Genomic DNA, 25,288 nt, shown 5'->3' with positions numbered 1-25,288 from the left:
TTATTTATATGTTTCTCATTTACTTTTCTAATGCACAGATGATCTGTCTCCGTTGTCAATGCAATCACTTTGTTGTAGAACCACACACAATAGAAGGTGAAGGGAAGAGAGTATTGTAGTTTGAAAATAGTTGATTTGATCTGTAAAGATTGTGGTTTTGTGTTGAATTTAGCATGGGCTTTGGAGAAATCGCTCTGCTGTTGACAATTTACAGTCATTTCCAGTTCCTTTGTTGTCTGTGTCAGAGTATTCAAGGAAAATCTGTCATTCAGTTTAGAAAAGTTGAGGCACTTTTTGAGGCACAATGTCCTGTCTTCTGAAGCAAATCAAGAATGTGTTACTGAAAGAAAAGAAGTGGGGAAGTGAAATTGGATTAAATATGATGATGTATGTTTATCAACTCCTGTGGGATTCTTTTGTTTGTGTGATTAACTTAGAAATGTTACATTCTAGTTGAATATTGGTATGTGTTAATATCAATATGATTCAAACTGATATATAATTCACTGATACATCTTTGGTTTAAAATGTTTGTAGACGTTTAAGATATTTTTCTAATATTGGCTAGGATTTCTATTCCATCATATCATTCTTTTTTAGGAGTAACGTAAAGATCTGAACAACCCACATGGCAGATGTAGCCACTGGCCGACCTTATCTGTGCCCTGTTTCAGGAATGGGTAGTGAGTGATGCAAAGTGCAACAGTCCAGTGGTTCTGTCTGTGCATTTCCTAATATACCTATGGACTAGGTGCACTTGAGCTTTTGAGTATTATGTTTAATAACTAACATACAAGCTATGCGGAGTAACAGTCACCCAAGGCACTGATCATAATAGCCTAGTGTATATCCATCCTCTTAAGAACTTGTTCTTTGAATATGTTCCCAGATAAAAGGCTCTGAGATGAAAAATTGCCTTTGGAGAATCTTGCCCTTTCCTTTCTGATTGTGCTCTATCATTTGTTTTGAATCAGGCAATAGAACAACTTCTTGGATAAACACTAGTTAACAAATCTCTCCCCTTTTTCATGACTGCTGGCAGATTTCTTTATTCAATGCTCTAAGGTGATTTGAGCCGCTACACAAAGTGTGAAATATGATAATATTTTACATAAAGGTTTCTCTTGAAAGAGTTTGTGAAGTTTCACAAGCAGTCGATCCAAACCCAAACAAACAAACCCAGTTGTGCAGGTATTAATTTGACACAAAAACATAACAGTTAATATGTTGCACTGGTTGCAAGCAACAGTTGTGCAGCTAGAAGCTACAGTACATTACTAACGGCTAGCGACTTAACATACACTATTTGGGTTAAATAACATGGAAATGGTGTCATGTTTGCTTTGGTTTGCAGACCTTAATGTCAGTGTTGTAAAGCATTAACAAAGCTTTCTAGTGATCCTAAATGTAGACTTAAGGGGGGCAAGGAGTCCCTCCAGACTCTCCAATAATAGAATAGGGGCATACAGGCCATGCAGTAGTGGCTAACTGCTTGATTTGAGTAGCTGTGCTACAGTGGCTGTGCCTAACCTTCTGAATGAACTACCAGTGTCATTGCTTAAGATACTGAACCTAATTATCTTCAAAGCTAACCACATGGTATCTAGGCTTAGGCTATCTTGCAAGACCTATCGTCCAAACAGCAGCTGGGTGAGTGGTTGTCACACTTAAGTCACGTTGTGATAATGACAGCATAGAAGTTGAGAACTGTGTTTTCTCAACTCTGTTAAAAGTACACTCAAGAAAGTGTGCCTCTCCCAGGTCTGTACGGGAGTTGCAGTGATGGGCCAAGACTGTAACTACCAATTGGATATCATGAAATTGGGTACATGTATATACAGTACAGTATATACAGTGCGTTCGGAAATTATTCATACCCCTTGACTTTATCCACATTTTGTTACGTTACAGCCTCATTCTAAAATGGATTAAATACAAAATGTTCCTCAGCAATCTACACACAATAGCCCATAATGACAAAGTGAAAACAGGTTTTTAGAAATTTTAGCAAATGTATTAAACTTAAAAAACAGAAATACCCCATTTACATAAATATTCAGACCCTTTGCCATGAGACTCAAAATTGTGCTCAATTGCATCCTGTTTCCATTGGTCATCCTTGAGATGTTTCTACAACTTGATTGGAGTCCACCTGTGGTAAATTCAATTGATTGGACATGATTTTGAAAGGCACATACTTGTCTATATAAGTCCCACAGATGACAGTGGATGTAAGAGCAAAAACCAAGCCATGAGGTCGAAGAAGTTGTCCGTAGAGCTTCGAGGCAGGATTATGTTGAGGCACAGATCTGGTAAAGCATACCAAAACACATCTCTGGAGAGACCTGAAAATAGCTGTGCAGCAACGCTCCCCATCCAACCTGACAGAACTTGAGAGGATCTGCAGAGAGGAATGGGAGAAACTCCCCAAATACAGGTGTGCCAAGTTTGTAGCGTCATACCCAAGAAGAATTGAGGTTGTAATCGCTGTCAGTGGTGCTTCAACAAAGTACTGAGTAAATGGTCTGAATACTAATGTAAATGTGATAAACATTTCTAAAAATCAATTTTTGCTTTGTCATTTTGGGGTATTGTGTGTAAATTGATGAGGGAAAAAACTATTTAATCAATTTTAGAATAAGGCTGTAACATAACAAAATGTGGAAAAGGTCAAGGGGTCTGAATACTTTCCGGATGCACTGTAAATACAGAACCAGCCAAAAGTTTGGGCACACCTACTTATTAATAGTCTTTTTATTTATTTTTACTATTTTCTACATTGTAGAATAATAGTGAAGACATCAACATGATGAAATAACACATGTAGTAACCAAAAAAGTGGTCAACAAATCAAAATATATTTTACATTTTAGATTCTTCAAAGTAGCCACCCTTTGCCTTGACAGCTTTGCACACTCTTGGCATTTTCTCAACCAGCTTCACCTGGAATGCTTTTACAATAGCCTTGAAGGAGTTCCTACATATGCTGAGCACTTGTTGGCTGCTTTTACTTCACTCTGCAGTCCAACTCATCCAAAAACCATCTAAATTGGGTTTAGGTCGGTTGATTGTGGAGGCCAGGTCATCTGATGCAGCACTTTATCACTCTCCTTATTGGTCAAAAAGCCATTACACAGCCTGGAGGTGTGTTTGATCATTGTCCTGTTGAAAAATAAATGATAGTCCCACAAAGTGCAAACCCGATGGGATAGCGTATCACTGCAAAATGCTTTAGCCATGCTGGTTAAGTGTGCCTTGAATTCTAAATAAATCACTGACAATGTCACCACTAAAGCACCCCCACACCATCACACCACCTCCATGCTTCACGGTGGGAACCACACATGCGGAGATAATCAGTTCACATACTCTGCATCTCACAAAGATTTCCACCGGTCTAACGTCCATTGCTCATGTTTCTTTGCCCAAGCAATTCTCTTCTTCTTATTGGGGTCCTTTAGTAGTGGTTTCTTTTCAGCAATTCGATCATGAAGGCCTGATCCTCTGAACAGTTGATGTTGAGATGTGCCTGTTACTGGAAATCTGTGATGCAATTTCTGAGGCTGGTAACTCTAATGAACTTGTCCTCTGCAGCGGAGGTAACTCTGGGTCTTCCTTTCCTGTGGCGGTCCTCATGAAGTCTGTTTCATCATAGCACTTGATGGTTTATGCGACTGCACTTCAAGAAACTTTCAAAGATCTTGACATTTTCCGGATTGACTGACCTTCATATCTTAAAGTAATGACGGACTGTCATTTCTCATTGCTTACTTGAGCTATTCTTGTCCATAATATGGACTTGGTCTTTTACCAAATAGGGATATCTTCTGTATACCACCCCTACCTTGTCACAACACAAATGATTGGCCCAAACGCATTAGGAAAGAAATTCCAAAAATGAACTTTAACAGGCACACCTATTAATTGAAATGCATTCCAGGTGACTACCTCATGAAGTTGGTTGAGAGAATGCCAAGAGTGTGCAAAGCTGTCATCAAGGCAAAGGGTGGCTACTTTGAAGAATCTCAAATATAAAATAGATTTAGATTTGTTTAAGACTTTTTTTGGTTACTACATGATACCATATGTGTTATTTCACAGTTTTGATCTCTTTACTATTATTCTACAATGTAGAAAATAGTAAGAATACATAAAAACCTTTGAATGAGTAGGTGTTCTAAAACTTTTGACCGGTAGTGTATCTAAAATAAAACAATGTAAAATGTCCCACCAACATTAGACCAATCATGTTCTGTATATGTTTGGTGGGATGTTGATGGAATATTGCCCTAACCCTAAGAAAACTGGACATGGGAATGTTCTTGCAGCCTTCCAGGGAAACATGTCTAGAACATTAATAATAGATATTCTGAGAACATGGCAACGGTAGAAAAAGTATCTCATTGTCATACTTTAGTAAAAGTCAAGATACCTTAGTAGAAAATGACTCAAGTAAAAGTGAAAGTCACCAAAAAAAATATTACTTGAGTAAAAGTAAAAAATTATTTGGTTTTAAATATACTTAAGTATCAAAACTCAATATAATTGCTAAAATATACTTAAATATCAAAAGGAAAATGAAAAATATAAATAATTTCAAATTCCTTATTTTAAGCAAACCAGAAACCACCATTTTATTTTTTATTTACGGATTGCCAGGGACAGACTCCAACAATCACATTTACAAACAAAGCTTGTGTGTTTAGTGAGTCCACTCAATCAGAAGCAGTAGTGATGACCAGGGATATTCTCATGATAAGTGCGTGAATTGGACCACCTTCCTGTCCCGCTAAGCATTCAAAATTTACATTTGGCTGTCAAGGAAAATGTATGGAGTAAAAAGTATAGTAATATCTTTAGGAATGTAATGGAGTAAAAGCAAACGTTCTCAAAAATATAAATAGTGAAGTAAAGTACAGATACCTCCAAAAACTACTGAAGTAGTACTTTAAAGTATTTTGACTTAAGTGAACATTGCAACTGGATTCTGGGTAAGTTCTGTTTGACATTAAGGGAATATTCTCCTAACTCTAACTCTAAAACATGCTAAATTGGTTCACATTAGGTTTTTGCCCACATACTGTACATAAAATGCTCCCTTACTAACGGAAAACTGGACACAAACATCCGGGGACCATTACGGGTAGCATTACAAAAACATTATTTCTCTCTAGAATTGTTAACTGGTTTAGCAGCAAACGGTGAAACAGCCTTGGTTGCTAAGACAACTTATGCTGAAGCAGAAACCGCTCTGCAAACATTAATTATTGTCAATTGTACACGAGTGGTGCTGTTCTTTCTCCAGTGTTGTGGAAATAATATGAAAACGTGTGATGAGGAAAATAATAAAATATGAATAGGGTTGAGTCAGGCAGAGCCTATGTGCGCAGCAAATTTCAAACTCTTACAAAAGTTGCAAAAGAGAAGGAAACAGTGTTTGGAATATATGGCTCATCTGTGAGGCAAGTTATTGGCATAATATTTCTATGTAAATGTAGTCACGTTTGATGTGTTTCTCAAATCCCTCCAGACCCCCCAAAAACTGGCATGAATATTAGAACAGAAGACATGTTTTTTGCTTTGACACAAGGTTCATTTTAAGATCAACCATGAGAGACATGACTTTACTTTCAAACTTTCTCCTACTCAAGTCCTGGATATTTCTATGCTTACTCTGGTTATTGTAGCTTACATACCACTACTGATATGAATGTATAAATGAAGGCCCAACATGAGTCAGGGTAGGTAAACATAGAATGCCAGAAGGTCTAGTTGTTTTGTCACCTAGTTCAACTCATCATGGTCTTCATTGGGCCAATTAGCAAAATCACAACAATCAAGAGTGCCTGCACACGCTATTACCATCTGTTCAATCTTAAAGTAGAATATGCTGCTGAGATACAAAAGCAGAGTAACTCTATCACAAATCTTAAGAAAGTACGCAAACTTTTTCCCTTTCATTTAACAACTTAACATCATTATTTCATTGATTGGACTGAAAATACAGGCCTAACCATTTCCGCCCATCTTTTGGACAAGGAATTACTGTCACGCTAAAGCCCAAATTATCTTAGGTTAACCTTGCCATCACTCACCCTGCAACCATAAAATAACACAGTAATGGTCAATAACTCAATTTCCACTTCTTCGTCTCAATCTGCGTAATGTTGATAGAAACACAAAATACAAATGTTCAATTACCTGTGCTTCCGTTTCCCATTAAAGTTAAAAGTAACAACCCAGCCCAGCACAACCTTTCTAGTCAGTCCCCTGTAAGCTGCAGTAGCAGCTGCTGGTGGGACCAGGGCTTTTGGAAAGTAATGAGATCATGCTAATGTCGTATGTGACATTTCAGCTGATTGGGAGGGGGTTATCTCCAAGTAAAGGTGTCTCTTCATTTTAGTCTCAGCCCCATTTCCCCCTCCACACACACAGAAAGAAACACACACACACACACACACACACACACACACACACGCACGCACGCACGCACGCACGCACACACACACACACACACACATACACACACAGTCATCCACACACACACAGAGGATAAATAACTGAAACTGGCACGTTTCTTTGAATAGCAAGACTTTAGAGACTTTATGATGTCCATTGCGAGAGCAGTGATTATCCTACAAGACTGCTGATGTCTGGGGAAATGTGATTTTATGCTATGTGTGTTGACATTCGATAACATTTTGAGTGTCAGTGTTTCTGTAATGTGGTACCTGCTGATGTTGTGTACAAGACCCTGCTACTGTATCTCTTGAGAATTTCCACACCGAGTGGCTCCTGCATTCAAATATTTAGCGAACAGGTGAAGAAATGTTATGTTGTAGTGTCTGATGTATAGAGAAAAAGTACGGTCCGCACTCTCTAGCAAGAAAACATCGTAAGGTTGTATAGTCTACAGGCTACCTTTGTCAATGCGGCAGACAGCTTGAAATGTTGATTTCCACGAATCTTGGATATGACACCTGCTTAACCTGGTTGCAAACTGAAGTATTGTGTACGTGCATCTGTGTATGTCAAATTCAACGGCTGCTGCTAGGAATTTGTTATGGTTCTATGTATTTTTATGTAATTATCAAGGTTTGAGTTGTTATGTGGCTTTTGGGGAGCCATTTTCGGTCAAATATAAATTATTAGTCAGGTAATTGAAACTGCATTTCAATCACCTGGGGGGTTTTGGTAATACCTTGTGCACCTCTGTATGCTTTCTACATTTAAACACGGATGTTTTGTGTTCTTTTTTAGGCCACAAATTCGTCACTGAAGGGGAATACGTTGATATGACAGCGATCACTAAAGAACAGTCGGGATCCTATGAATGCATCTCCTCCAATGACATCTCAGCCCCGGATGTGAGGACGGTGAAAGTCACAGTCAATTGTAAGCATAAAAACAAACAATGATGGCAAACAGCTCAACACTCAAACAAAGCTAAATAGTCAGCTAATATGGCTCTTTTATCAGCTACATTGTTTTTCAAGTCTTTGTTGACCCAAGCTTGTTTTAAGAGCTTACTGGGGTAAATAAATTCATTTAAGAAGCCTTCTGTTAGTTTAACATGCAAGCTAGCGTGTACATTGGTATCAACAGAAAACATATTGAAGGACTTCACAGATTATTCAGGATAACAGATACTTCATCTGTTTGAAACAGTTCAGTTTGAAGGACAGAAAGTGAATGGTTATCAGGTAGGTAGACACAGCAATATGACATAATTCTTAAAAGCATAATTTCAATCTTTCAAGACTGCAAAAACATTTCCAATGTGCACCATCCCGTGAGACATACCCACATTAGGAAGACCCAATAGTGTCAGATCAGAATGGCAGATCAGAATGTTGTTGTTGATTTCTGTAAGCAGCAGAAAGTTGCCCAACTGTCTGTGATGATGTCATATTGCTGAGTTTACCTTTAATGATAAAAGTGGATATGTACCGCTATAAAACGAATTTAATGTCATGCATCCTACAGACGCTCCCTTCATTTCGAATGCCAGGAGTACAGGTACCCCAGTGGGCCAAAAAGGGGTGCTCCAATGTGAGGCCTCTGCTGTTCCTGGGGCAGATTTTGAGTGGTACAAAGAGGACCGCAGGTAAGTCCTTAAAATATATATTTTTTAAATAGTCTATGTTGTAAATGTCCAATGCAGCCATTTGAATCTCAATATCAAATCATTTCTGGATGACAATTAACCTTTTCACCTGTGAGTTCCAAATATCTCTAACGGTCGCCCCAGCGTGACTTGTTTTATGCACATGCTTTCAGGACTATTAACATGCGCTGCCTGCTAATTATTTATAGGCTATGTTTCAACTTGTGAATTTAAAATGATTTCTAACAAAAAAAAATGTAATAGAATTTTATTGAGGTGTGTTCCGCCTCCTCATTAATTCACATTAAAGTAGCCCATTTCAGGGAATTTATGTTTGAACCTTCACTTAGCTGGACAAACTTCTCTCTTTGAGAGCCCAAGCACTTCCACAGTGTTTCCACAGATCAAGTATACAGATAGTTGCGCAGTCTTGCACAAAAAAATTCTGGCTGGCGCCTGCATTGCCTTCATTGTTGTTTTCCTTACAATTAATCATTTTGGACATGTGTGCATTCCTATCAAAGTAAGTGCCTTATTTTCTGTATATCGTGTAGCATACTGTAGAATATGCATATGTGTACAGTACCAGTCAAAAGTTTGGACACACCTACTCATTCAAGGGTTTTTCTTTAGTTTTACTATTTTCTACATTGTAGAATAAAAAAATGCAACTAGGCAAGTCAGTAAAGAACAAATTCTTATTCACAATGACGGTCTACACCGGCCAAACCCAGGTCAATTGTCCCCTACAATCACAGCCAGTTGTGATACAGCCTCAAACCAGGGTGTCTGTAGTGACGCCTCTGCACTGAGATGCAATGCCTTAGACCGCAGCGCCACTCGGGAGCCCAATATAGTGGAGGCATCCAAACTATGAAATAACACATATTGAATCTTGTAGTAACCAAAAAAGTGTTTAAAAATCTAAATATATTTGATATTTTTCTTTAAAAATATATATTTTTATTTTCAATTAATCTGTGGGCCTTGTTAAAACCTCTTAGGGAGGGTGCGAATTTTCGCAGCTTTTTGTTAAAAATCGCGCAACATTTCAGTGCCCTGCTATTCATGCCAGGAATATAGTATATGCATATGATTAGTATTTGTGGATAGAAAACACTCAGACGTTTCTAAAACTGGTTAAATCGCTGCTGTGACTATAACAGAACGTGAGTTTCATCGAAAAGTGCAGGAAAATCTGATCACTGAAAATGGGAAAATATATCCATGCGCGACTTGAACCCACTGATAAAGGTGAACCACATTTAATGGGGCTGAGGTTGCAATACCTACAGCTTCCACACGATGTCAACAGTCTTGTCATTTGTCTCGAATTTGTTTCTTGGTCAAACCGAAACAAGGGAGCCGATTTCTTCCAGTCTCCGACAGGATGTTTTGGTTGAGAAATATCCGGACATGATTTCAAGACGTGGAGCTAAAGAATATACATCGCCCCGTGATCATTTTGATAGATTATTAACGTTTACTAATACCTAAAGTTGCATTACAAAAGTATTTCGAAGTGTTTTGTGAAAGTTTATCGTCGACTTTTTAAATTTTTTAAAATGACGTTGCGTTATCAAACTCAGTTTTTTCCTTGATTACACAGTCTTCATAGATCGATATCTAGGCTATATATGGACCGATTTAATCGAAAAAAAAGACCCAAATAAATGTTTATAGGACATCCAGGAGTGCCAAGTAAGAAGCTCGTCAAAGGTAATGAATGTTTTATATTTTATTTCTGCGTTTTGGGTAGCGCCGGCTAACGCAAAATCTGTCGTGTTAGGTGACCGTTGCAGTATTTTGGGGGTACATGCTATCAGATAATAGTTTCTCATGCTTTCGCCGAAAAGCATTTTACAAATCTGACTTGGTGGATAGATTCACAACGAGTGTAGCTTTAATTCACTACCTTAAATGTGTATTTTAATGACAGTTTAATGAAAGTTTGAGTTTTATCAAAAACTATAGGTGGCGTTCTGAAATTCCGCTGAGTGATGTTCCTGCATGGGAACTGTGTTCTGCGTCATCCTTAAGAAGTTCATTTGTGGAAATTCTTTCCTTCTTAAATGCATTTGAGCCAATCACTTGTGTTGTTACAAGGTAGGGGTGGTATACAGAAGATATCCTTATTAAGTAAAAGATCAAGTCCATATTACGGCAAGAACAGCTCAAATAAGCAAAGAGAAATGAGAGTCCATCATTACTTTAACACTTGCAGTATGACGACTCAGGAAAAGACCCAAATGGATATAGTTCGTATAACAGATGTTTATTATAAAATAGGGGGCAGGCCAACAACAGGTCAAAGTCAGGCAGAGGTCGGTAGTCCAGGGCGAGGGAGTCCTTGATGTAGGTCTCCATAGCCTTGGACCCCAGACCCGACAGTGAATACAGTCGTCACCGGGGTGGTGTGGTGCCCAGGAGAAGATAAATCCCACAGTCATAGGGTCAATGCAGATGAAACAAAGTGGCCCGGGCCTTACTGAAAACCTCCCGGAGGTCCTGGTACTCGGCGGGAATGGCGGAGAGGTCTGAGGCTACTTCTGAGCCCACACAAAGATCCCGGGGCAGGCTGCACCAACTTCAGGCAATTGGCGTGGCAGAATGGGCTCTAGGCCATGATAGCACCAGCAGTCCAGTTACCACGGGAACTTGGGAAGACTTAATAATCATGAACTGTATAGCCTCGCTGTGGTTCCCTGACACTCGCAGGTTGATGGGAGTGGTATTGTGGGCCGCAGAGTTGATAAGTACCGGGAGAGATTTTGAGTGGTTCCCCCAAAGCAGGATGACATGCAGAGGGGTGTGAGTAAGAGGAGAAGGAAAGTTCTCCGTATGGCCCACCAGAGTACTCGCACCTACCAGTGAGCCTGATTTTTTAGTGGACAGGTAGCCACGAAATGACCATTAGTCCCGGAATACAAACAACTCTTCGTATTGTCTGCATAAACGTTCAGCTGGAGACAACCTAGCTCTGCCTATTTGCATCGGCTCAGGAAGATGCGAATTGGCAGATTCTGGAGAACTCTCGGGAGAACTCAGGTAGCCTTGGATTGTCTCAGAAACGTAGACGTTGGGGACTTCCGGGATGCCTTGGAGGCAAGGTGGAATCCTTGGGTGGGCGAGGGGGACCGGAATTGGACCTCCTCTCCTTCCTACGTTCCCGTAGCCGCCCACTGATCTAGATAGTCAAGGCGATGAGCGATTCGACATCTGTCGGCAGTTCCTGGGCTGCGAACTGGTCCTTAACTTCCTCCGATAATCCATGTCGGAACGTTTCGTACAGAGATTCTGGGTTGTAGGCACTCTCGGCAGCCAACATGCGGAAATCCACCTGCCACACCTGCAGGAGTCTTGCTGGAGCTTGAGTAACTACCGGGCAGCCTCTCTCGCGGACAACGGAGAATCTAAAACCTTCTTCACCTCAGCCACAAACTCTTCCAGACTGAAGCACACGGCAGACTGTTGTTCCCACACTGCTGTAGCCCAGGCAAGAGCCCGGACATCAATGTGATAAGGTACGCTATCTTCGACGGGAGGAGGGCTGCAGCTCGAAGATGAGCGAACACTGAGAGAGAAACCCACAACAGGTTCCCAATTCTCAAGCAAAGTGTTCCGAGGGAGGTAAGCGGGGTTCTTGGGAAGCCGGGGTGGCCGGGAAAGACGCACTGCTGACAGCCGGGTTACTGAGGTTACCGTCGTGATAGGCTGCCTAACAGACAACCTGCGGGATTGCTCCATCAATGTAATAAACACACGGTCATGGCATTCTGCAAAGGTCTGGAAACCTTCCATAAGACCATGAAGCAATTCCTCGTGCCTCCCAATAGTGGCGCCCAATAGTGGCGTACTATCACATTTACATTACATTTAAGTCATTTAGCAGACGCTCTTATCCAGAGCGACTTACAAATTGGTGCATTCACCTTATGACATCCAGTGGAACAACCACTTTACAATAGTGCATCTAAATATTTTAAGGGGGGGGTGAGAAGGATTACTTTATCCTATCCTAGGTATTCCTTAAAGAGGTGGGGTTTCAGGTGTCTCCGGAAGGTGGTGATTGACTCCGCTGTCCTGGCGTCGTGAGGGAGTTTGTTCCACCATTGGGGAGCCAGAGCAGCCAGAGGTGGATGAACGCAGTGCCCTTATTTGGGTGTAGGGCCTGATCACGACTCAGGATAAGATCCAGATGCAGACAGTTAGAATAACAGACATCTGTTGTAAAACAGGGGCAGGCAAATGACAGGTCAAGGGCAGGCAGAGGTTGGTAGTCCTCGGCAGAGTCCGTAAGGTACAGAGTGGCAGGCAGGCTCAGGGTCAGGCAGGATGATCAAAACCAGGAAAACTAGAAAAACAGGGGCTCGAGAAAACAGGAGGTCAGTAATCCAGGGCAGTGTCAAAAGGTACGGAATGGCAGGCAGGTTCAGGGCAGGCAGGATGATCAAAACCAGGAAAACTAGAAAAACAGGGGCTCAAGAAAACAGGAGTACGAAAAACACGCTGCTCGGCTTGACGAGACAAGACTAACTGGCCACAGACAACCAAAGAACACAGGTATAAATTCACAGGGGATAATGGGGAAGATGGGCGACACCTGGAGGGTGGTGGAGACAAGGACAAAGACAGGTGGATCAGATCATGGTGTGAAATGAAGGTCAATGCGGAAAATGTGAAGAACTTTGAAAGTTTCTTCAAGTGTGGTCACAAAAACAATAAAGCGCTATGATGAAACTGCCTGTCATGAGGACCGCCAAAGGAATGGAACACCCAGAGTTCATTAGAGGAGACTGCGTGAATCAAGCCTTCATGGTTGAATTTAAGCAAAGAAACCACTACTAAAGGACATCAATAAGAAGAAGTGACTTGCTTGGGCCAAGAAACACGATCAATGAACATTAGACGGTGGAAATTTTTGGTCCAAATTTCAGAATTTTGGTTCCAATCGCCGTGTCTTTGTAGGTGAACGGATGATCTCCGCATGTGTAGTTCCCACCCTGAAGCATGGAGGAGGAGGTGTAGGGGTGCTTTGCTGGTGACAGTGTCAGTGATTTATTTAAAATTCAATGGACACTTTCTGCAGCGATATATGTCTTCCCATCAGGTTTGCGCTGTGGGACTATCATTTGTTTTTCAACAGGCCAATGACCCAACACACCTCCAGGCTGTGTAAGGGCTATTTGACCAATAAGGAGAGTGATGAGCTGACCTGGCTTCCACAATCACCCAACCTCAACCCAATTGAGATGGTTTTGGATGAGTTGGACCGCAGAGTGAAGGAAAAGCAGCCAACAAGTGCTCAGCATATGTGGGAACTCCTTCAAGACTGTTGGAAAAGCATTCCAGGTGAAGCTGGTTGAGAGAATGACAAGAGTGTGCAAAGCTGTCATCAAGGCAAAGGGTGGCTACTTTGAAGAATCTAAAATACATGATTCCATATGTGTTATTTCATAGTTTTCATGTCTTCACTATTATTCTACCATGTAGAAGATAGTAAAAATAAAGAAAAACCATTGAATGTGTAGGTTTGCCCAAACTTTGGACTGGTACTGTATATAAATGTGACTACTTTTAAGAATCTAAAATCTAAAATCTATTTAGATTTGTTTAACACTTTTTTTTTGGTTTCTACATGATTCCGTATGTGTTATTTCATCGTTTTGATGTCTTCACTATTATTCTACAATGTAAAAGAAAAACCCTTGAATGAGTAGGTGTGTCCAGTTTTATTTAAATGTTTTCAAGTACTGGTGAAAATAATGCATTCAGATGATTGCATAGATTGTAATGAACAGCTATGATGTGTGTAAAATACTTTTTTGAAGGTTGTACTGATTATAATGGCTTAATGTTAAGCTATTTGCCAGCTATGTGTGGCGCCATGTTTGTTGACATTATACAATACATTTTGCGTGTCACGTACACTTCTGTCTGACCAAAGATGTTATAATGAGGTGAAGGAATGCTTCAATTATCTTTCAAGTAAACTTCCGGAAGTGAATGAAGGGACATGAATGATCGTAGACAACACACCCCCTTCAACATGCACACTACAAAGAATTCGGAACTCGGATTACTTTTGTTTTTTAAAAAGTGTTTTACTCAATTATTTCAATCAATGGTGAGCTTACCCGTGATGTGATGAATTATAAATTGTAATTGCTATTAGCTAATTCATATTGTGGGTTCTGTCAGCTGAGAATGATCTAAATATGACGGCTTGTGTTATGTCAATCTTTCCTCATTTAGCACAAGGTCTAATGTAGCCTACATTTTCCGGTTTTGAGGATTCTGTATGCTTTCTTTACTTCTGTGAATGTCTGAACATTGCATCCAAAAATAAACTGGTCACATTCAGGACAAAACTTAGCAAGGACTGTGTTTGTGCAAAATGTTTCTGTGAAAAAACAGTGTGGCTAGCTCAAATGCTGACTGTTGTGTCAATCGAAACTTGACATTCTAAATAAGTGTTGTAATCACACTGGTTTGAGCGTACGTTACAGGGACAACTGTAGATGATCACACTCATTTGTTGGTACGTGTGAAAAGGTTATGTACCCTACTGTGATAGTTCTTTTTATAAAAATGGTCTAAAAGAAACAAAAATAGCTTGCAAAGAGCAATTTCTCAAGCAAGAATTTTGCTAGGACTGTCTGGACGTGGTCTGAGTGGAGAGGGAAAAACTGAAAAAGAGTTGATATTGGCAGAGAGGTTTGGAAGTGTAATTCTTATTCGTCTAGTAACTATTATAAACCGGGTAGTTTAGATACTGGATGCTGATTGGCTAAAGCCACATTTAGCTGTGAGTATGTGAGTATGTGAGCTTGTATACCACGTTTAGCCTTTTCAACTTGATATCATTGCGCCTTTCACCTTGATAAATTGGCTACATCAAAAATAGTTTGACATGCCCATGTAAAAAATAAGAGTTTAGATGAACTTGAGAGAAACAAGTACAATGTGAAACAAACAAAGTGGGCTCTTACCTGCTTCACTGACGGGTGTGTGGAAAAAGGGATACATTGTGAGTTTGGGAATACAACAAAAAACGGAGCTGAACGACATCCTACAGTACTTTTCTGGTTCAGTCAGGAACATGAATGGCGAAGAACATGAGATTAGCAGCTATGCTGGACACAAAGCTGGTTTGAACCAACATATCAAAGACCCCCCCCCCCCTATCAGTTTGGCATGGAATATACAGAAGGACACCGAATTCACAACGAGCAACAATGTGTTTGTCGACGTAAATAAAAACGTGAGGAAAGAGGCGCTCGACAAAGCTGCCCACCACACAGCCATAACTGAAAAAGACATGCAGCTCATCAAACAATCCAAGGTTCTGGACACTGAAACACCTGATGGTTTGGTGAAGAAACGATGGTTTGATGTTCAACTTCATTTTGAGCAAAAGGGTGAAGGAGGGAAACCGTCTGAAACCTGACTCATTTAATATATGTACAGACGAGAATAGCTTACAGTATGCGACTCTCTCGTTCAACAAAACCACAAAAAAAAAACACAAGGGCCTGCAGGAGAAGAACAGGGAGAGTGGACGGGGATACATGTTTGAACTGCCGGGTGATCCCCTCTGCCTCCGAACCATGAGAAATAATGTCTGTCCATGGACACAGATCTGAAACCTATCTTCAAAGTTACTGGATGCCAAATTTGGAAGCGACGAAGCGGTGAAGCACTATTCTTTCTGACAACAAAGCAGCAACTTCCCCAACTAGAAGAATGGCATCCATTTCCAGCAGCATGGATCCAATAAACAACAACATGGGCAAGGCAATAACAAACAATAACGTGGGGCAATTTTTTCATTCATGCACAATAAAAGGCATCATTCAGATCAACATTAATACATAATTGCTGTGTATTAGTCACTCGAGAAGTGGCGCTAATGCTCTGTTTTTGCATACATTTAATGAAAACGTACTAGCTAGCCTGTGGTTATGTTGCATAGCAACCAGTCTAGCAACGAGACTACTTTTTCTGTATTTATTATGAATTTATTTATTAAAACAAAATGTTCAATATAGATGTGTCTTTCTTTGCCTTACTGTGTTGCAAATGGTTTCTAAAAGCAAAAAGGCACCTCGGGGGTTAGTGGTATATGGCCTGTACACCACAGCTAAGGGCTGTATCCAGGCACTCCGCGTTGCGTTGTGCATAAGAACATCCCTTAGTCGTGGTATATAGGCAGTGGTGTAATGTACTTAAGTAAAAATACTTTAAAGTATTTATTGGGGGTATCTGTACTTTACTTTAATATTTATATTTTTGACAACTTTTACTTTTACTTCACTATATTCCTCTGATTGAGAACCGCCTCAGGCAGCCAAGCCTATACTAGACACAACCCCTAATCAACCACAATCCCAATGCCTACAAAACCCCCAATACGACAATACAATAAACCCATGTCACACCCTGGCCTGACCAAATAATAAAGAAAACACAAAATACTAAGACCAAGGCGTGACATGGGTGACTTTCCCTTTTACTTGAGTCATTTCTTTACTTTACTCAAGTAGGACAGCCGGGTACTTTTTCCACCATTGTATATAGGCCATATACCACCCATCAACAGGCTGAAATTTCAGGAGGTCTTTTCAAACAGCTCTTACACTAAAAGGGCATTGTCATCCTTTTCATATTTCACAGTATTATTCCAACATAGTCTGGAAATGCATATAACAGAGGAATTCATGTTTTTGACTGCACTGGGCATTTAAGGGTCTCAGCCTTTTTTGATTGTTAGGAGATTTATATCCCCCAGCTGTTTTTATTTTCCACAGGGGATATTCTAGTTTGTATAATTATAATTTACTATCCAAATTACTTTACTTTCTTTGGACGAGAATCATCATGGCCACCAAAGTCGACTTGTGTTTGTTTTTGCATAATTTGTTTCTGTCAATGGGCTGCTTTGCTTGGAAAACCTCTGAGAAAGTATAGTTTAAAAAAATAATAAATCACTACACTATCTTGTTTCGAAATGAACCGGCACAAGCCAGTGAAGTGTGGGGAATATTAGTGATGCAGCCAAATATTTTTTTACACAATGCAGATTGTTGTACAGCGATCCGGAGCTGTCGTCTCAGCATGACCCAATGAGCTGTGTTCAGTATTAGGGCTCTAGAGACTTATTTCAGAAGTATTTTTGTCGATGTAAGTTCCCGAGACTAATAGTCTTTACCTAGCAGCCATGCTTGTGCTAAGCCCTTCTCAAGGACATGCACATACACCAGTGGAGAATGCTGAGGGGAGGATGGCTGATAATAATGGCTGGAACGGCACAAATGGAATGGCATTAAACCCACGGAAAACGTGTGTTTAAAGTATTTGATACCGTTCCATCTATTCTGCTCCAGCCATTACCACAAGCCCACCCTCCCCAATTAAGTTGCCACCAACCTCCTGTGACATACACAAATACCTACACAGCAATGTACTCAAACTGGACTGGATTATACCGACATTGTTTATAGACTACACCACGGGTTTCAAACATACGGGCGTCCAATCTAGGGGATAAACTCAATTTTTGTTAATGACTTAAACTGAATCGAAACGGTTTAGAAATGATAATGGACTGTCCAGCTTGCTAATAATAGGTAGACAGTCAGGGGAGAATAGAAAATTACCAAAACAATGAATTGAGAGCTATTTTTTGCTAATATTGATGGCAAGGAAATGCGGCCCCCGGGGCAAAATGTATTTCACACCCCTGGACTACACCTTCACACCATATCCCCCAATGGGCCAAATTTGATTGAGATAAGATGTATCTTTTAACTTCACGTCTATAGGGATTTTCTTATGGATAGACATGTACAGTAGATATGGGATTCCAGTACCAATATTCTAAGAACGTATTTTCTTCTTTACAGACTCTTCAATGGACTGAATGGGGTTAAGATAGAGAACCAAGGTAAACAATCCATGCTTATGTTTTTGAATGTTTCTGAAGAGGACTACGGAAACTACACGTGTGTTGCCCTGAACACCATGGGGATCACCAATGCAAGTATAATCCTCTATGGTAAGACTGCCTTACTGTTACTGTTGAAGTACTATATCGGTTTAATACTGTACATGTTTTTGTGTTATTGTGTGCACTGGGGATGCAATTATAGCAATTGAAGATGCTATAGTTTAAACACAAAAGTATGTGGACACATGCTCAAAATCATGGGCATTAATATGCAGTTGGTCCCGCCTTTGCTGCTATAACAGCCTCCACTCTTCTGGGAAAGCTTTCCACTAGATGTTGGAACTTTGCTGTGGGGACTTGCTTCCATTCAGCCACAAGAGCATTAGTGAGGTCGGGCACTGATGTTAGGCGATTAGGCGTGGCTCGCAGTCGGCGTTCCAATTTATCCCAAAGGTGTTCAATGGGGTTGAGGTCAGGGCTTTGGGCAGGCCGGTCAAGTTATTTCACACTGGTCTTGACAAATAATTTCTGTATGGACCACTCTTTGTTTACAGAGGCAATGTCATGCCGAAACAGGAACGGGCCTTACCCAAACTGTTGCCACAAATTTGGAAGCACAGAATTGTCTTGTATGCTGTAGAGTTAAGATTTCCCTTCACTGGACCTAAGGGGCCAAGCTCGAACCATGAAAAATAGTTTAGAACTCAGTATTGAGTGTTGCAACTGAGGACAGAAGATTTTTACGCTCTACAAGCTTCAACACTCAGCAGTGCCGTTCTGTGAGCTTCTGTAGCCTACCACTTCGCGGCTGAGACATTGTTGCTCCTAGAAGTTTCTACTTCACAATAACAGCACTTACAGTTGACATGGGCAGCTCCAGCAGGGCAGACATTTGATGAACTTACTTGTTGAAAAGGTGGCATCCTATGACGGTGCCAGTTTGAAAGTTACTGAGCTCTTCTGTTCGGGCCATTCTACTGACAATGTTTAGCTATGGTGATTGCATCGCTGTGTGCTCGATTTGATCACCTGTCATCAACGAATGTGGCTTTTGTAGGCTATATAGAAATAATGACACTCAAACTTAAAAGGATTTATATCAGCCTAATCAAGGTTTAGATGACATCACATATTCCTGTGTATGATCTTCTAATACAGATGCATGGGATTTCTACTAATACATCCAATGGCAATGTCTGCGATAGGTATAATGCCTGGAGCCACCTGTGGATTAGACAATTATGATGCAGTTACACCTCCGACATTGCCTAAACAAAAGCACTGATATGCTATGCAGTTATGATTGAATAAAATCCTATTTTATTAGTCACATGTGCCGAATACAATAGGTGTAGTAGACCTTACAGTGAAATGCTTATTTTCGAGACCCTAAACAACAATGCAGTTTAAAAAAATGTGAATTACAATGGGAAATAAAAGTAACAAGTAATTAAAGAGCAGCAGTAAAATAACAATAGCAAGACTATATACAGGGGGTTACCCGGACAGAGTCAATGTGCGGGATCACCGGTTAATATGTACATGTGGGTAGAGTTATTAAAATGACTATGCATAGATGATGATAACAACAGAGAGTAGCATCGGTGTAAAATAAGGGGAAGGGGTGGGCAATGCAAAAAGTCTGGGTGGCCATTTGATTAGATGTTCAGGAGTCTTATGACTTGGGGGTAAAAGCTGTTTAGAAGCCTCTTAGACCTAGACTTGGCGCTCCGGTACCGCTTGCCCGGCGGTTGGAGAGAGACCATTCTATGACTAGGGTGGCTGGAGTCTATGACAGTTTCTAGGGCCTTCCTTTGACAGTGCCTGGTATAAAGGTCCTGGATGGCAGGAAGCTTGGTCCCGCACTACCCTCTGTAGCGCATTGCAGTCGGAGACCGTGCAGTTGTCATACCAGGCAGTGATTCAATGGTGCAGCTGTAGAACCTTTTGAGGATCTGAGGACCCATGCCAAATCTCTTCAGTCTCCTGAGGAGGAATAGGTTTTGTTGTGCCCTTTCCACGACTGTCTTAGTGTGCTTGGACCACGTAAATGTGTTGGTAATGTGGACACAAGGGTAACTTGAAGCTCTCTCTGTGGATCTGTTAGGGTGGTATGCAAATTGGAGTGAGTCTAGGGTTTCTGGGATAATGGTGTTGATGTGAGCCATGACCAGCCTTTTGAAGCACTTCATGGTTACAGATTATCTACAGAATGCAGTTACACCTCCGACATTTCCTAAACAAAATAAATGATATACTATGCAGTTGCTGGTAACTGTGGGTTAACGCTGATCTGATTGAATCCTGGCCTAAATGTAGATCTGTCTGTATGGTGGGGTATAAAGCAGACATATACTGTACATATTGTTTGTCAGTGGTCTTATTCATAGTTGTGGGGGGAAAATCCACAGTGAAGCAAACTTGCAGTTTTGTAATGTAGAGTAAAGCCATTAATAAATGAATTGTAACATTGTCGACGTGAGTAGGACAAAAAGCACCAACTTCTTGATTATCTCTAGAGGCATATCATGTGAATGAGCTGAGCCTCTTTGGATTTAATAGCTATTGAGAGAATACAATAGCTCAGTATACAAATTTGTTGAGTCATAGAAAACTTCTAAAACTCTTAGGATAGCATTATAGTTAACCACAGTGTATTGTCAACTTTTCCTTTGAATGCAGTTCCAGCAGTTTACAGAGAGTAACAAACTTCAACAAAAACACATATTAAGAAGCAATTTTAGCCATCCTACACTATTCTATTCTCCTCTAGCCTCAGTTGTGCTCCTCACTTCACATGCCAAGGTATTTGGGGAATGTTGTTTGTTTTGTACTGCATGTTTCTTTTTGATCATCAAAGGGTATAGAATACCCTGTCATCTCTGATATGAATGATGGATTTGTGGTTAAATAGCTATTTGAGTTCCTGGCTATGCTTTGTTAAGATGGTCAGTGTCTAATGGAGGATATGCTCAGTTTTCAAAGCAACGGGTCCTATTCAATGTGCAGGAGGAATGCATCTGGTTGGTTCTTTACCTAACGTTACTGCTGATGATGACCTCTTTCCAGTCCTCCTTCCCCTAGATTACTTTCCAGGAAAAGGCCCTAAAGCCAACATCCAGTTTTGTTGGCAGTTAAAGCCAATAGATCCCACACTTTTTTTAGCTGTGGAGGGGGGATAGACACAGTAAGAGAGCTAAGTGGGGGTAAGCACTGTCTCTTTCGATGCCTTACTGTGAAGTTAATATCTAAACATTTTTCCCCACAGGCCCTGGGACCATGATGCACGATGTGAACAGGGCAGCACTGTCGCCCCACTGCTCGTTCTGCCTACTGCTGACTGTTTTCTTTTTGTTCCTACTCAAGTTTTGATGCAACACAGGCCATCATCAGCTTCTATCAGCACTGAAAAACAACAAGACTCTTGGTCCCAGAAGAAGAAATGGAACAAAAGGAACCACCAATAACATCGTTGGTTTGCTCTTCTTTTTGGGGGGTTTGCATTGGCGGTATGTCTTCTTTTGGACAAAAACCAGAAGATGGGACATATCTAGGAGGGTGGGGAGGGAGAGGGTCGACCTGGAAGCTGATCTGAGGTGATGGTACTACCAAGTTTGTGTCACTCCAACCTTTTGTATGTAAAAAAGGGGAAACAAAAAGTTAATGTAAGTGTTGATAGTTGACTGGTTTTGCCCAAATATTGAGGTGTACATTCAGATTACTGGTGTGTCCTGTCCTGTTTGTTCTCTGTACAATAACATAAGCTTTTTTATTATAGTAAATTACAAAAAAAATAAAACATGCAATGTGATTGTTCATTTTACTGTATTTTTACAGTTGTATGCAACAGAATAATAACAAAAACAGACCATTCAATATAAACTATGTCAACTTCAGTGGCAGAACAACACAATATCAAATATTTAAGGATTATTTGTGACAAATGAAGTCCATACACAGCAAAAAAAAGCACTGTTGAAGCATAAACAGCACTGACACCGTTTTTGGGGTTGTCACTGAGAAGAACTGCATAGTCAAAGACAAATGATGACAGTGCTTTTTAAGTTGTCTGAAATTGGCTATCGCCTTTTTAAAAGGAAGTTTTGAGACAGACAAGACTGATATACACAGGCAGAAATGTGCAAAGAAAACAGTTTATTCACTGCACAAGTGATTTGTTCTCTCACTGAGTACAGCGACATCCCACAATCCCATTTAGCTAATGTGGGTGTCTACGAACAAACCGCAAACGGTAAAGGAAAAAACAACATGATTCCAACAGGATACATGTAGAAATGCGTCCTGCGCTCCCCACTACAAGAAGTGAAGAGAAATGAGTCATTGAGAGTCATTGATCAAATGTTCTGATCTCTCTTTAAATGGCAAAACTTTGCAGAAAACAAGAGAGTATAAACCCAGAAGTCATTCTAGCCCTCTGCATTGACCAGGGATTGAAAAATTGTGAATGTCTGTCGGTTTGTGTCCTTTCAGGCCCTATTCAAATAAACATTGAAACTGGTGTGCATATTGGATGTGTATATCTGCATATCTATTGAACAGACACAAAGGTTTCTGATTTAGGAACAGTTTCCAAATTACGTTGCCTGATTACCTAAATTACTCTCACAATCAATTCTAAACAATTCTGCAAAGAGCCTAGCAGAAATTCACTGAACCGCGTTCATTATTTCCTCTAGTTTAGAATGTTTCTCATGTACTTTACCTGCATGGTTAACTGTTTGATATAGCCAGGGCCGGCTCCAGGCATAAGCGGTCGCTTAAGGACTCAGGCTGCTAGGGTGCCCCAGAACAGCAACAACAAAACACTTTTTTTTAAGGAACTCGGGGATCTCAACTTACTGTTGAGAGTTAAAATAGTAGAATACACAAGGTGCAAGTATGAAATTTGGTTGTGCATCAGAATTTTTAAAATCTCCATTAGCCATGTCAGTCAACAATTTTTAGATTGGTAAATTAGTCTAGCCAGCTATCTACACTTGGAGTAATCATGGCTGAACACCGACCAGACACTCGGGGCACATGCCCAGGGGCCCTGACCTCAAGGGAGCCCCCATTGATTTGATTAGACACTCTCACTCAGATATCATTAACATCATTAACATGGCATAAGTTATGGCAAATTGTGGAGACCTGCAGGAAATTAGCTTTAAAACTGAAAAAAGTATCTCCACCCCATTAGCTGTAAAACTGCCCCATGGCAAAATGTGTGGAATTGCAGGAAATGTACTTTAAAACATACATACAAGTGAGTCCATGAATCGCAATGATGTAACCGCTATTGTGAGTAATCAACATGTCATCTGAAGATAAAGTTTTACATTGTCCATAAATTAGGAACTGTAAAAACAAAGTCCTTAGTCCTTTTGACTATGTGACACATTACTTCCCATGATGGCCCACACAAAATGAAACAATAACAAATAACATACAAGTGTAGGAGGAGGCTTTGAATCCAATTAAGATCACATGCGTATCAAATGCAGGCTCTAAAGTTCTTTCATTATAAAATGTCCAGTGAAAAACAATTAATTTGCCATAACAAATGTAGCTTGCAATTTGATCACTACATGTTTTGCCCTGACCCCAGTGTTCTATCAATCAGAGGGTTGAATAGTAAAGGGTGAGGATCGGAATGTCCCCTGTATCGCATCAACTCTATCTATTTGGGGGGCTCAAGCTGTTATGTCTTCTCCTTTTCTTTCAAATGAATAAGAACCATTCAATGTCACAGCTGTCACTTCTGATCAGCCTTCGCACAGCCACCCCACAATGCAATCACCACCTGGTTTGTTGCATGTTGGTCCCGTCCCAAAACTGCCTGGTTATCAGGCAGCAGCAGAGAAGAGTGTGTATACACACACACACACACACACACACACACACACACACACACACACACACACACACACACACACACACACACACACACACACACACACACACACACACACACACACACACACACACACACACACACACACACACGCATGCATGCATGCATATACGTAAACACACACACACACACACACACACACACACACACACACACACACACACACACACACACACACACACAGACAGACACATGTGCATGCATATACGTAAACACAGACACCCTTCAGACTATGCCATTTTGAAGACTATAATGGGTTACAATTGGGCCCCCTGCCTTGGGAAGTCATTTCCACAGTATTTATACTCTAGTTAACTGTAAATACTACAATACTCACTGTAGTGTATGAGAAAGTGTAGGATATATATAAATAATTATGCTCAAACTAAAAATCATTAAATGAAATAAGGAGTATTGCTATCATCCTAATTGAGGTGTAGATTACATCTCACATCTCAGCGTTAGACCTCATAAACAAGGCTGCATGGGATTTCTGTTAATGTGACTCTGTGCAGCCAATGGCAATGTCCACTTTAGGTATGCCAGGAGCCGGTTGTGGATTTGACAGCTTTAACACAGTTCCACCCCCAACGCCCCCAAAACAACTGCTATGTGGGTGTCGGCTAAAGCGGATCTGATTGAATAGAGCCCTAACCACGCAAAGTAAGAGAAAACAAACTAAGGTTTTTTAGTGCATTGTGTTTTATAAAAGAGAACATTCAATGATTTACTATTCCTGGATGAATACGGATCAAATGAAATGTTGTCAATACACATGGTTTTGAACTTGATGTTTATATGTAAAACATGAGTATTATCAAGACTGGTGTCTCCTAGGTCAGAAGGATAAACTGTTTTGTTTTTCTTGCCACTCCCCCACCCATGTACAGAGGCCCTTTGATGAGTATTTCTTCAAAGTTCTCCAATTTCTGCACTTTTATTTATGAAGAACTGTAGAGTGTCACAACTTATCCACAAAATAAATGTCTCTGTCACTTGAGGAAAACTCAAAGGAAAGTTTTTTTTTGTCAACACAAGTGCAGTTACACTGTCATAAACCTAAAGTTCAATGCGAATCTGTGCATAAATGATCATGAACGGTGTATTAGTCAATACTGTAATCTTGCAGTTATGACAAAGAGAGGGTCAAAAGATAGATGTAGATCCCTGGGGGAACAAATCAAATCAAATCAAATTGTATTAGTCACATGCGCAGAATATCAACAAGTGTAGACCTTACAGTGAAATGCTTACTTACGAGTCCCTAACGAACAATGCAGTTAAAAACAAATATTATAGTAAATACGAATAAGAGAAA

At 40.4% G+C, this 25,288-nt stretch overlaps 1 protein-coding gene across 2 annotated transcripts in view; it reads left to right on the top strand.

The window, feature by feature from the left end:
* LOC124000897 (opioid-binding protein/cell adhesion molecule-like) overlaps window positions 1-21,872 on the top strand; it is a 412,918-nt gene extending 391,046 nt beyond the window's left edge. For both annotated transcript variants that reach the window (XM_046307575.1, XM_046307574.1), the window contains 4 exons: window positions 7,261-7,395; window positions 7,987-8,107; window positions 18,013-18,164; window positions 21,325-21,872. In XM_046307575.1, the coding sequence (XP_046163531.1) occupies window positions 7,261-7,395; window positions 7,987-8,107; window positions 18,013-18,164; window positions 21,325-21,428 (512 nt within the window). In that variant the 3' untranslated portion in view covers window positions 21,429-21,872. The remainder of the gene's footprint in view (window positions 1-7,260; window positions 7,396-7,986; window positions 8,108-18,012; window positions 18,165-21,324) is intronic.
* The last annotated feature ends 3,416 nt before the right edge of the window (window positions 21,873-25,288 follow it).

The sequence above is a fragment of the Oncorhynchus gorbuscha genome, linkage group LG16 (genome assembly GCF_021184085.1).
Source record: "Oncorhynchus gorbuscha isolate QuinsamMale2020 ecotype Even-year linkage group LG16, OgorEven_v1.0, whole genome shotgun sequence".
Lineage (NCBI taxonomy): Eukaryota > Metazoa > Chordata > Actinopteri > Salmoniformes > Salmonidae > Oncorhynchus > Oncorhynchus gorbuscha.
This window is presented reverse-complemented; position numbering and strand designations above follow the sequence as displayed.